Source organism: Tachyglossus aculeatus, chromosome 18, assembly GCF_015852505.1.
Source record: "Tachyglossus aculeatus isolate mTacAcu1 chromosome 18, mTacAcu1.pri, whole genome shotgun sequence".
In the NCBI taxonomy this organism is placed as follows: domain Eukaryota; kingdom Metazoa; phylum Chordata; class Mammalia; order Monotremata; family Tachyglossidae; genus Tachyglossus; species Tachyglossus aculeatus.
The window spans coordinates 40,404,170-40,416,519 of record NC_052083.1 but is presented as its reverse complement, the minus strand read 5'-3'; the positions used below and the strand labels follow the sequence as shown (position 1 = coordinate 40,416,519).

Genomic DNA, 12,350 nt, shown 5'->3' with positions numbered 1-12,350 from the left:
ACTCACATAGTAAGAGCTTAACAAACACCATTTAAAAGGGGTGTGGGGGGGAACATATTCTCCAGGAGTTCCTAAAACGCAGTGTGTGATTCAGCAGTTAACAGCAAACACAGGCTATTCCTTGGGGACCTGAACAATGATCTTTGAACAAAGCCCTGAGACCAGAGTCCAGGCCGAGCCAGCACTTATTTTAGCAGGCGGGGGCTGCCCACAGAGCAAAGCAATGATGCCATATTCCTTTCCAGGTACGGCAGCTGGGCCAGAGGTGAAGTGCCTTCCTCAAAGCCAACCAAAATCCCGGGCCCGATTGATTCTGGCGGTCAAGTTTCCATTCCACAAAGTCCAAGTCTGAAACTGCTGAAAGGAAGGGTCTCTGCTCAATGGCAGTACAACCGATGAGAGAGAAAGAGAGAGAGAGAGGAGAGACTGAATCACTCAGTGCCAAACTTGGCCCTGAGAGAATTGTTGCTCCCTGAATTGAACACACAGAGTTTGCAAGGGAAAAGCTGGAAGACTGAAGTTGACAACAGCATTAATGCGACTTAAGAGAATCGCTTCTGAAAGAGACCTGGATTTACCCATCTCAGGTGAGCATGTAAAGGCGAACTGCGGTGACACCAACAGAGCTGACAAGTGACAAAAGTGAGGACCTTCTGTGGTTGTCAAATGTTAAGACTATGTGAAAATATTTCCCCTAATGTCAATCTGTGAAATGAAGGCTTTCTGAATGAACAGAATTTGGCTTTGAAAGAATTTAACTGCTTAAACCACACACCGGGAAACACTGAGATCAGACCAATTTTCAAAGCCTCATAAACCTTTTGGTCTGACATCTTCCCGCAGCCTAACACTGCTTTATATCAACCAAGCAATGGTATTTATGGAGTGCTTCCTGGGTGCAGAGCACTGTATTATTATTGCAAATAATTCAACATTCAATCATATTTACTGAGCACTTTGTGCAGAGCACTGTACTAAATGCTTGGGAGAGTACAATATAACAATAAACAGCCACATTCAATGATAGTATCATCATCATCATCACATAACAATGATGATGATGACAACAATAGTAAAAACGGGAGAAGCAGAGTGGCTCAGTGGAAAGAGCATGGGCTTTGGAGTCAGAGGTCATGGGTTCAAAACCCGGCTCCGCCAATTGTCAGCTGTGTGACTTTGGGCAGGTTACTTAAATTCTCTGGGCCTCAGTTATCTCATCTGTAAAATGGGGATGAAGACTGTGGGCCCCCCGTGGGACAACCTGATCGCCTTGTAACCTCCCCAGCGCTTAGAACAGTACTTTGCATACAGTAAGTGCTTAATAAATGCCATCATTAATCATTAATTAATTTAAAATGGTACTTGCTCATTGCTTTACTATGTGCCAAGCACTGTACTAAGCACTAGGGTAGATATTAGATAATCAAGTCCCACATAGGACATATAGGCTAAGTAGGAGGGAGAACAGCTACTGAATCCCCAATCTGCACAGCAGGGAACTGAGGCCCAGAGAAGTGAAGTGACTTGCCCATGGTCACACAGCAAGCAAGTGACAGAGCCATTATTAGAACCCAGGTCCTCTGACCTCCGGGCCCGTGACCTTTCCACTAGGTCACACTGTTTCTGTACTAAGTGCTTGGGAGACGTACGAATCAAGAGTCGGTAGATACGTTCCCTGGCCACAACACGCTCAGCCTCTAAAGGGGAAGGCAGACATTTTTGTTGTCTGTCTTCCCCCTTCTAGACTGTGAGCCCGTTGTTTGGCTGTTGCCAAACTGTACTTTCCAAGCGCTTAGTACAGTGCTCTGCACATAGTAAGCCCTCAATAACGACTGAATGAATGAATGAAGTAAACGCTCCCGATTATTCCCATCTTAGTTGCAAATATTTGTGAAAAGCCCTATTTTTCTGCAACCCAGATTAACAGACTTGTACTCACAAAGAGTGAAGTTGGACATTGTGCCTCAATCTCTACAATAACTGACATTGTAAGGGGGCCTTCCCTATATACGGAGGTTACACCAAGTCACTATTGGTCCAAGGCACCTGATCCCTGGAAAATAAAGAGAGAGGGAGAGAGGGAGAGAGAGCAAGAGAGACAGAGAAAGAGTGTGTTTTTATGTCAGTGAGTGTGTGTCTGTGTGTGTCACTCACGCAACTTGAGTGGAAGGGAAAGGAACAGTATTTCCAGATCTCGCCCTCACAATGTAACCCATTGTTCTCCGGGCCTCAACAGCCTGTGGACACAAAGGTGCCTGTCAGCCAGCCAGCCACGGCAAACAAAGATGATGGCACTAATCGAATCTTTTCATTGGAAAGCCTATCAGCCAACCCTTTCTACTCCACAGAAAGGAGTGTTTGAGCCCGTCACAATCCCGCGACCAAGTCCCGGGAGAGCGGCAGTGTCCATGGGACCAGTCCAGGGAGTTGGGTCGGATTCTCTTTGGACACTGGCTCTCTAGTTCTCTTCTACTTGGTGCTCACCGACTCTGCGCACGTTTCTGGTTTTGAAGTTTGAACAAATTGGGGGGCCTGAGGAGAACAGACTAATGTTCGGCCTGATAGGGGCAAGCGGACGGTCCCCCTGAGGCTCACTGAAACGGGCGCTGGCCAGCCTGAGGATCGCTTGGGTTCGGCCAGCACCAAGTTGGCTGGTAAAGCTGGCTGGCCACTCGACGGGCTGGATGGGTCGGCTGCGCATGCGCAGTGTCTGACCCCACCCCGGTCGTCCTTCCAGCATCTCAGATCCACCTGACTCCCCCCGAGGCTCCTCACAACGAGGAGCCCCAGTTCCCCCACGCCTCTGGCAGCTGGACTCTCAGACTCACTCGTCCTAGCTCTCCGACGAACCTGAGAGCTTCTCGCCCGAGCTGAGCAGACCCCAGATGGGGGGCTCCTTCAAGCCCGGCCCTTCCCGGGCCCCACCACCCCTTTCCCGCCCCCCGGCTCCGGCGACGACCGTTTGGCCGCTCGGCTCCTACCCTCCCAGAGTCCGGCTGCAAGTGGACCCGGCACTCCCTGGTACGTGAGCGCTAATTCCCGCACAGAGCCCCTTTCTCGCCTTCCACCCGTCTGTGGCTGCTTTCAGTGTCTGCGGGGGAGGGATGGCAGATCTCTTAGCCCCTATTCATGACTCTCCAGTTCTCTCACTTTGGGATCCAGTACTCTTCTGTTCCTCAGGATCTCCATGCCTTGGGGTGGGAGAGGGATAGAGAGCAGCTTTGGAAGGGAAGGGTCAATTAAAATCATAGGAGGGGCCTACTGGCTCTTCTACATCTCCTGTTTTACCCTATTCAAGCATTCTTTATGGTATTTGTTAAGCACGGTGTATGTTTCAAGCACTGTTCTAAGCGCTGGGGTAGATAAAAGATAATCAGGTCGGACACAGTCCCTGTCCCAGATAGGGCTCACGGTCTAGGTCGGGGGGAGGGAGAAGGCGGGGAGAGGAGGATTTAAACCCCATTTTACATATGATGTAATTGAGGCCCACAGAAGTTAAAGACACTTCCCCTAAATCATACAGCAGTTAGGTGGCAGAGCTGGGATTAGAACTCAAGTCCTCTGATTCCTGGGCCCATGCTCTTTCCACTAGGCCATACTGCTTCTCAAGCATTTCCTCATCTAAATCACCACTTTTTTTCTCTCTTCTGTCTGCAAAGTATTTTAGTGTCCATCTCCCACACTAAACTGTAAGCTCCTTACTGTACAGTACAGAAGATATAATCTACTGCAGATTATCACTCCTTACCCTACTCTCCCAAATGCTTTCAATCAATAGTATTTATAGTAAGCGCTCAATAAATATGATTGATGATGATGATGATTGAATGCTTACTGTGATCAGAGCACTGTACTAAGCACTTGGCAGAGTACAATATAACAATCAACAGGCACATTCCCTACCCACCAGGAGTTTCCAGTCTAGTCCAGGGCTCGGCACCCTGTAGACCCTCCTTGAGTTAAACACGACTGACTGATGGATTGATTGATTGGAACCAGGTCTGTCATAGGTCCTACACCTGCCTTAAAGGCACATTTCTAAAATCCTGGCTATCACAGAAGCAGGACAATCTAGCTAGGGAAGAAGAGCTGAGATTACTACCAATTCCCTGTTCATCACTGCATCTTCTCCGCATCACAGGACACCCTACAGCCTCTGCCTCCCTCAGGCCAGGCTGTGGGGACGAATGACAGAATCAATCCATGGGAACTCTAAAGTAACTACATAGGTTCACCACAACATTCAATCCCAGGGTCATTCGGAGGGATTGATGAAAGGAGAAAGGTCATTTTTTCCTCTAAACGTCTAGTGTGCCTGGCATGTTCAGACACTGAATCCTCCCAACTTGGCAGAGAAGCCCAGAACCCACGTCTTCCAGCTCCCAGATCCATATTCTTCTCATAAGACCACAATGCCTTCCTTTGAAGTTGTTCCCCACCTCCCTAGGTCCCTGGGGATGGCCCGCCACAGGAGACAAAAACCGAGTTTACAGTGATGCTGAGCTTACCTCTCACCATGCCAGGCCTAACTCCTGCACAAGGAAATGCTCAAGAAATACGGCTGAATGAATGCACATCACCATCTGCTCAGATGGTGAGAAGACACTTTGCTCTCCAAAGCCAGAGGCTCTCAGCACCAGAAGTCAACTCAGTACATTCAAACTCACCGAGGGAGTCCAAGCAGGGATCCGGGTTCTAATAGCGACTCTGCCACTTGCCTGCCATGTGACCTTGGGTGAGTCATTTAACTTCTCTAAGCATCAGCCTCCTCATCTATAAACTGAGGATGAAATTCCTGATCTCCCTCCCCCTTAGAACACGAGTCCCCCATGGGACAGGGACTGGGTCTGACCTGATTATCTGGAACCTACCTAGCGGTGGTCGGTACAGCACTGAAACCATAGAAAGCATGGAATAAAGACCATAGGGTGGTGAATGTCACCCTCGGAAGGAAAGGGCTCCTGTCCGGAGGGCTCAGCCCGCCCCCACCATCACAATTCGCGCCATAATCCTCATTTTATGACAGGCCATGCCCGGGTTTCAGTTCCCTTGCGCCCAACTACTTCCCCACGTGAAACTGGCTTTTAGAGACATTGGCTCGTCAGACTTCCCACCTAGTCAGAGCTGTTGGCCAGCGGTGTCCAGCGGGTCCTTTCCTACACCCCCAGTTCCTTACCAAACCCTCTACCCACCCCCAATACCTGACCGCCTAACTCTAACAATAATAATTACTAATTGTATTTGTTAAGCGCTTACTACGTACCAGACGCTGTACTAAGCGCTGGGGTGGACAAATAGGGTTGGACATAGTCCCTGTCCCACACAGGGCTCACGGTCTCAATCCCCATTTTACCGATGAGGTCACTGGGGCCCAGAGAAGTGAAGCGATTTGCCCAAGGTCACACAGCAGACAAGTGGCAGAGCCGGGAATAGAACCCATGACCTTCGGTCTCCCAGCAGGTGCTGAAGAAATGCCATGGACTGATCACCCGCGGGCCCCTTCTTCTCCCCTTTCCACACTTGCCTGGGGCCCCCAAGCCCCACAGCCCACTGCCTGCCTTTCACCTTCCCCTCTGCAGTTCTATAAGCGAGTTCTGCAAGGGAAAAATCAAGCCCACAGGAAACGTGCTCACACAGTTCTCTGACCATTAGGTCCGGACGGACTTCTGACCCAAACTCCCCGGATACCTCCTTCCCCCGGCTCCATCCTCGGACGGCTCTGTTTTTGGGAAGTCCCCCCGCCCACCCTTCCACCACCCAGTTTGAGCAGTCAAACTAATCTGGGCTTCCAGGCCTGGGTCGGCCCTGCCCGAGGGCCGGGGAGGGGAGTCGCCCTCCACGGACGCTGAGCTGAAGTTGCTGACCTCAGCTAGTGGACACTGAACTCGGTCGTTTTACGGGGCACAAAACCCTTATTCCTCACAACAGAGGCAAGACCTGGTCAAATGACTCAGGGCAGCGGGGGAACCCAAGCATCAGCTCGACGGGTCAGGTTCCAGCTGAGGGGGCAAAGCCACTGTTGGCACCCACTTCCTGGCCTTACTCATTCATTCATTCATTCAATCGTATTTATTGGGCGCTTACTGTGTGCAGAGCACTGTACTAAGCGCTTGGGAAGTACAAGTTGGCAACATATAGAGACGGTCCCTACCCAACAGTCGGCTCACAGTCTAGAAGACTGAAGACTACTCATCTGGACCCCCGACAAAACCTGAGAGCTTCCCAGGAGGCCTGGAAAGCGCTACGAGATTCCCAGCGTGGAGGAAGAGATGGTCCAAAATGGGGTTTGTCTGGCCCGTAAAGTCTGCTTGCCACCCCAAGCCCTGGCCCTCATTCATTTAATCATATTTACTGAGCGCTTATCATGTGCAGAGCACTAAGGGCTTGGAAAGTACAATACAGCAATTAAGAGAGATAATCCCTGCCCACAATGGGTTTACAGTCTAGAGGGCCCTCCCACCCCAAACCCTGCCCAGCCCCATGGTAAAATATGAAATCTTGGCCCCTGAACTTTGGGACTTGACTGTAAAGGGAAGTGGGAGGAGGCAGAAAATGGGGAAGACCTCCTGCTCCTTGCCTGGTGAAAGCCTCTAGAACTACCATTTAGTACCAGTCTAGATAGTGTGCTTCCCAGGCTTTGAAATTTTCCAAAGGCAACTGAGAAACAGTAACCCTCCTTCGGGCAATGACCTTGGATTTATTCAGTTGGCGGGAATTCCGCTTCACTCACCTCTGCAAGTCTACTATTTCATTGTTCAGGGTGTCCAGTTCCTTGATGGCTGAGAAGTCCGCCACGGGGCTCGGTCCCGATAGGCCCTACAAAATACAAAATGCTTGCGCCCTGCCATTGGGGGATGCTGATACGACACCCCGCCAAAATCAGTCAAAACATTCCCGGGAAAGGCCCCGCACCTCTCCCCACCACCCAAGTCCTACATTCCTCTACGCTGGTTCCCCGAGTAACGGTCCCAGGACCACAGGAGCAGAGTGTGAGTTCAATCTGGGGTGGATGAGTGCAGAATGTGGGAGTCCCAGACAATCTCAGGTAACCCACACCGAACCAACTCCTCTTGGGTTCCAAGCCCACTGGCCAGCTCTCTCTCCCTCTCTCTCTCTCTGAGCTCTCTGAGACCCAAAACTGTGCTCTTCCCCCAGGTTCCCCGAGCTTACCGCTTCTGCCACCTCACCCAGCCCTGCCCCACAGGGACAATGGCCTGTGTGGACCCAGACCCTCCTGGGGCAGACATGGAAGGATGGTTGGGTATTAAGAATCCACAGCTCCACCCAAAAAGGTCAGTGTGACCCCCTGTCCTCCCCTGAGGAAAAATGGGTCAGACGTCTGAGATACTCCCCTGCCCCAACATCCCCTGGAATGACACGACCCTCTGCACCACACTGGCCTGTGGGAATGGACCTCAGAACCCACATCAAAAAGCCAGGCCTTGGCGGACGGAGAACCGCCCCGTGGCTTGGCCAGTGTCGTGAGGGAGGGGAGGTCTCGGGACCTGGGGAAAGGAAACGGCACCATCGCCCACTGCCAAACTGGGCACCGTCTCTTCTCCTTGGGCTTCACCAGAACGCCCGCTACCGCACAGGTAGCATCGACTCGATTCCCGCAGGTTGAATCGCGCGTGAGGGTAGAGTCCCGGGCAACGCTCCCCGGCTACGTCCCCTTCCTGCCTCCACGGAATCCTCCCGCGGCATCCCAGACAAGACCGTCCAAGGGGTTAGAAAAGCCAGAAGATAAAGCTCTAACCTGGAGACAGAGGAGAGTTAAGAAACGGACACTACAAGAAAGGCGCAAAGCAGAGCGCTGCAGAATGGAAAAAATAGTCCAAACTAGAAAACACACAGAGAGGAAAGCAAACATTCAAAGAAACATTAGTTAAGATGAAAGTAATGCAATATTGGTAAACATCAGAATGCAAGAAGAGAAGAGATCTTGGATACAGGATGCTCCAGAGTCCACACCAAATGGCTTTGACTTTTCTGGCTACAACTTTACAGCGTCTATTCCCATCACCGAGCTAAAGGAATGCTGGGCCAGCTGAGAGTTTCCTCAGAAGGCAGAAGTTAGAGTGAAGGTGGAGAATCCTGTCAGGAGCACTCCAGCTAGGAAGGAACCGGGGTGGGGAGCTTGGAACCATCTTGGGGAAGCTGGGGTGGGGAAGGTGTGGGGGGGCACTGACTGATTGCCACAGGTAGCCCAGGCGACCGACAGGAAAGTGGAGGGGAGGAGGATGGGGGAGGAAAGTGTACAGCTCTTTAAAACAGGTTGCAAACCAAGGTGCCACAAAAGTGTCCCACTAGCAGGGCCTTCTAGGTGGCCGAGGGAGAGCCAAGGGCTGCCACAGCCTGCAGGAGGGGGCCTCGAAGATGGTCCAACTCCCTGCGCCAGAACCCCTCTTGACTTTTTCTGAAATTGGGCTTTGGCCCCAGGGACCAGAGTTCTTCCTTCGGGAAACAGCTTGGCCAATGTAGCCCGGCAGGCGACGAGGTGGGCAGACCGATCCTGCTCGCGCCTGACGGCCGCCATCCAGCTCCCCGGCTCGGCGGCTCCTAGGGCCAGGGCAGGGACCCAACCCCGGCCGGCGGGGACAGAGCCGGCAAGCGCTCACATGGCGGACGGCCGCCTTACCTTCGGGGCCAAGGCTCGGTCGGAGGGAGGCACCATCTCGGCCGTGAGCACCTGCGGGGGGTCGACGCCCTTGGTCAGCTTCTGGTTGATGAGGTGGAAGGCCAGGGCAAATTGTTCGCTGGAGAGCTTCCCGCAGTCCTGGGTGTCACATAGGGCCCTGGACAGATGGATGGATGCACACACGCACGCATCAGAGCACAGCTCTTTGTGCCGAGAAGCCACTGAAATCCCCAGGAAGGGCCCAACGTGGGCAAGAGCCCACCTCCCCATGGGGAGTTAGAACTCATTCCTGAGCCTCGGCTCCAGAGATCGCCAAGCCTGATTTTCCGGGAACAAGCCTGCTCACCCTGGTGGTTCCCACCACCACCCCCGAAACCAAACCTCCCTCAAGCCAGGAGCCCAAGGGGCTGGGGCTCTAGTCCCGTCTCCCTTCGGCAGCTTCCTAGAAGCGTGGGGGTACAGGACACCACCGCTTGGTCCCACAGATCTACGATCCTTTAAAGGCCATCCCAGGCAGCTGGAGCGGCAAAGCGGCAACCAGCCACTTGGCCACGGGATAGACAGATGGACGGAAAGGTGGCCTGGAGCCAGTCGGCGGTGGGGTTCTCCCCCACCCCAGGATGCGGGGCTGCTCTTCCCCACCCCAGACTCCAATTGCCACCCCACCCCAGGGTCCCCCGACCCGGACGAAGACACCGTGGCCACTTCGCCCTCCACACCCCTCGACTCTCACTGCCCCGACGGGTCATTCGGTCTGGAGAAAACTGCCCCACCAGGCTCAGCCACTCTCCAGTGATCCGAATCGGCTCATTTGGTGCAGAAGTCATGTGGGGGTTACTTGGGAGGGACCTCAGGAATTCCACCACCAATTCAGCCCATGTGAGGCCCGTAGGGTTTTGGGGTCGCCCGAGGGGATGGCGCCGGCGAGACATCTCAGAGCCTCTTTCCCACTGTTGGCTCCTTCCAGGAAGAAACGTGCCGAGCCCAGTCCTGCTGGCTCGGGCGTCTCCCCTGTTCAGGGCAGGTCGGCACCTGCTCATCCCTTCCTGCACCCTCCTGGGGCTCCTGCTTGGGGTCCTCTTTCTGCACGGGCCTGAAGGCATCCGCCTCACTCCCTCTCCGCACTGCAGCCACTCGGCTTCCACGTCCCCTCCCCTGGCTCCTTCCATTACCCCAGGACCACCGCTAAGGGAGTGGAAGGTGGGTAGGGAGGTGGCCAGGAGGACCAGGGGAAGGACCGGGCTCCCGCTGGGCAGAAGCACAGTAACCCACAGAGGTGGTAAGGAGAAGACCCTTTCTAGACTGTGAGCCCACTGTTGGGTAGGGACCGTCTCTATATGTTGCCAACTTGTATTTCCCAAGCGCTTAGTACAGTGTTCTGCACACAGTAAGTGCTCAATAAATACGATTGAATGAAAAGACCTCTAAACCCGCCATCAGGAGGGGAGGCTCTCTTCTCAGGCCCTCTGCAAAGCAGGATCACAGGTGAACAGACACCCACCTTTTCCTCACCTCCCGAGGCCCGTCTCCTCGCCCTTCGGGGCCTCTCTCTAGCCCAGGGCCATGGCTAAACTGAGCTCAGGCTTAAGCCCTACCCTAGTTACTAAAATCCCGAGGAGACATTATTCAAAAGTCTTCAGTTAAAAGGAATTTGCTTTGAAAACGCCAAACCCTTAAAACAGGATGATATGAAATGAGTGAGAACATGCGGTTAAACCCGGGCCAGTTTCTAAAAAGATTTTCCCTCATTCCTTACCAGATGTGTGCCAGCAAGGCAGAAGGCAATCCCGTTTTAAGGAATATTTCTCGGGCTTCCAAACCTGACACGAAGCCATCTTTGTCTCTGTCCGTTTGCAGGAAGATCTCATCGTACTTTATCTTGTCAGCAGGTGACACCACCCACTGCGAAGGACACCACAGACATTTCACAGATGGAGGTTTGGGCCAATGACAGCTTGGGAGCCTCCACCCCTGCCTCGTTCCCTCGGTGCCAGGCCCAACGTGGTCGAGAGAGGCGAACAAACGACTTCGACCGGACCCATGGGCATCGTGGCTGGCGGCGGACCGTGGCCTCGGGTAACTCCGAACTCTCCTGCCCCTTCGGCAGTCACCCCCCACCCCCCGCCCCACCAGGGGAAAACACAGGGAATGGGATGCGGGGGGGAAAGGAGCCAACTCCCCGGTGCAACCGTCAGCCCTCAGGTTGGGAGTCCCCACCCTAGGCGGGCCCCCCTCCCCTAGTAGAACTGGCACCGGCCAGAATCAGGGGGAATCGGGCAAGCCCCAGACCACCCACGGGCCAACACCCGCAGGCATCACCCGCCCCTTGACCCCACATCCCAAGGCGCCACCTCTGAGCTCCCACCCCTAGAAAAGCCCCTCCCTTCCGCCCTTATCCTGTTGTCCCCCGCTTGGCCCCGTTGTTATAGCACCATGCAATTTTCAGCGTTAAGAAACACTCCAAACACCGACGGGTTCTGGGCGCGTCTCTACCTGTGCCAGTGGTGCTTTGGTAGGGAAAATGCCTACTGGTGGCAAGGAGCTGTAAGGTTCCCTGGGCAGTGTCGAAGAGGGGACTGACCACTTGGAGGCTGAGATACTGACCGTTTTTCTCTTAGAAGGTGGCACCAAGGCGGCAGGCAGGGACATGGGCACAGGGTCCCTCTCCAGGGCACAGTAGACCAAAAACATGGCCTGGAACACATACAGAGGGCATGGGTCAGACGCTCCCGCCACCACACAGGGAAATAATAATAATGATGGCATTTGATAAGCGCTTACTATGTGCAAAGCACTGTTCTAAGCGCTGGGGGGGATACAAGGTGATCAGGTTGTCCCACATGGGGCTCACAGTTGTAATCCCTATTTTGCAGATGAGGGAACTGAGGCTCAGAGAAGTTAAGTGACCAAGGTCACACAGCAGTCATGTGGCAGAGCCGGGATTCGAACCTATGACCTCGGACTCCAAAGCCCGTGCTCTTTCCACTGAGCCACGCTGCTTCAAGACTCGACAAGCCAATGCCACACCCGAGGGAAAGTCCCCCTTTTAGACTGTGAGCCCACTGTTGGGTACGGACTGTCTCTATATGTTGCCAACTTGTACTTCCCAAGCGCTTAGTACAGTGCTCTGCACACAGTAAGCGCTCAATAAATACGATTGATGATGATGATGATGATGAGGGCCGAATCTGTTTGGCTGAGGGCACTATTCCGGGTGGCTCCCGTTTAATGCACCGCTCGGCCGGGGGTGGAGATCATTTCTCTGGACAGCGGTTACCCCTCGGGGTGGACCATTTTCTGGGAAATGGTTAACCTCAAATACAAAGGAAGAGACTAGGTAGAAGGAACTGCCCAGTCTGAATCTGGCCAGGCTGGGGGCAGGGACACGGATAAGATGAGCAGCGAGGCCTAGTGGAAAGAGCACAGGCCTGGGCTCTGCCATTTTTCTACTGTGTGACCTTGGGCAAGTCACTTCACTTCTCTGGGCCTCAGTTACCTCAATTGTAAAATGGGGATTAAGACCGTGAGCCCTATGTGGGACAGGGACTGTGTCTCCCCTGATTAACTGTGTCCACTCTAGCACATAGTACAGTGCCTGGCATGTAGTGAGCGCTTACCAAATACCATTTAAAAAAAAAAATTGGCTCCATCAGGGCAGGCTTCACTCCATAGCCCCAAGAGACTCCCCCACAACCATTCCGGTCACAGGCAC

General features: G+C 53.5%; 1 protein-coding gene across 2 annotated transcripts in view; it reads right to left on the bottom strand.

The window, feature by feature from the left end:
• EPS15 (epidermal growth factor receptor pathway substrate 15) overlaps positions 1-12,350 on the bottom strand; it is a 79,205-nt gene that overhangs the window by 30,560 nt on the left and 36,295 nt on the right. The window contains exons 9-12 of one of the 2 annotated variants that reach the window (XM_038759959.1): positions 11,132-11,332; positions 10,395-10,540; positions 8,639-8,795; positions 6,731-6,816 (exon numbers count right to left, since the gene is read on the bottom strand). In XM_038759959.1, coding sequence (XP_038615887.1) covers positions 6,731-6,816; positions 8,639-8,795; positions 10,395-10,540; positions 11,132-11,332 — 590 coding nt within the window. The remainder of the gene's footprint in view (positions 1-6,730; positions 6,817-8,638; positions 8,796-10,394; positions 10,541-11,131; positions 11,333-12,350) is intronic. The other variant, XM_038759960.1, reaches the window with a different exon arrangement.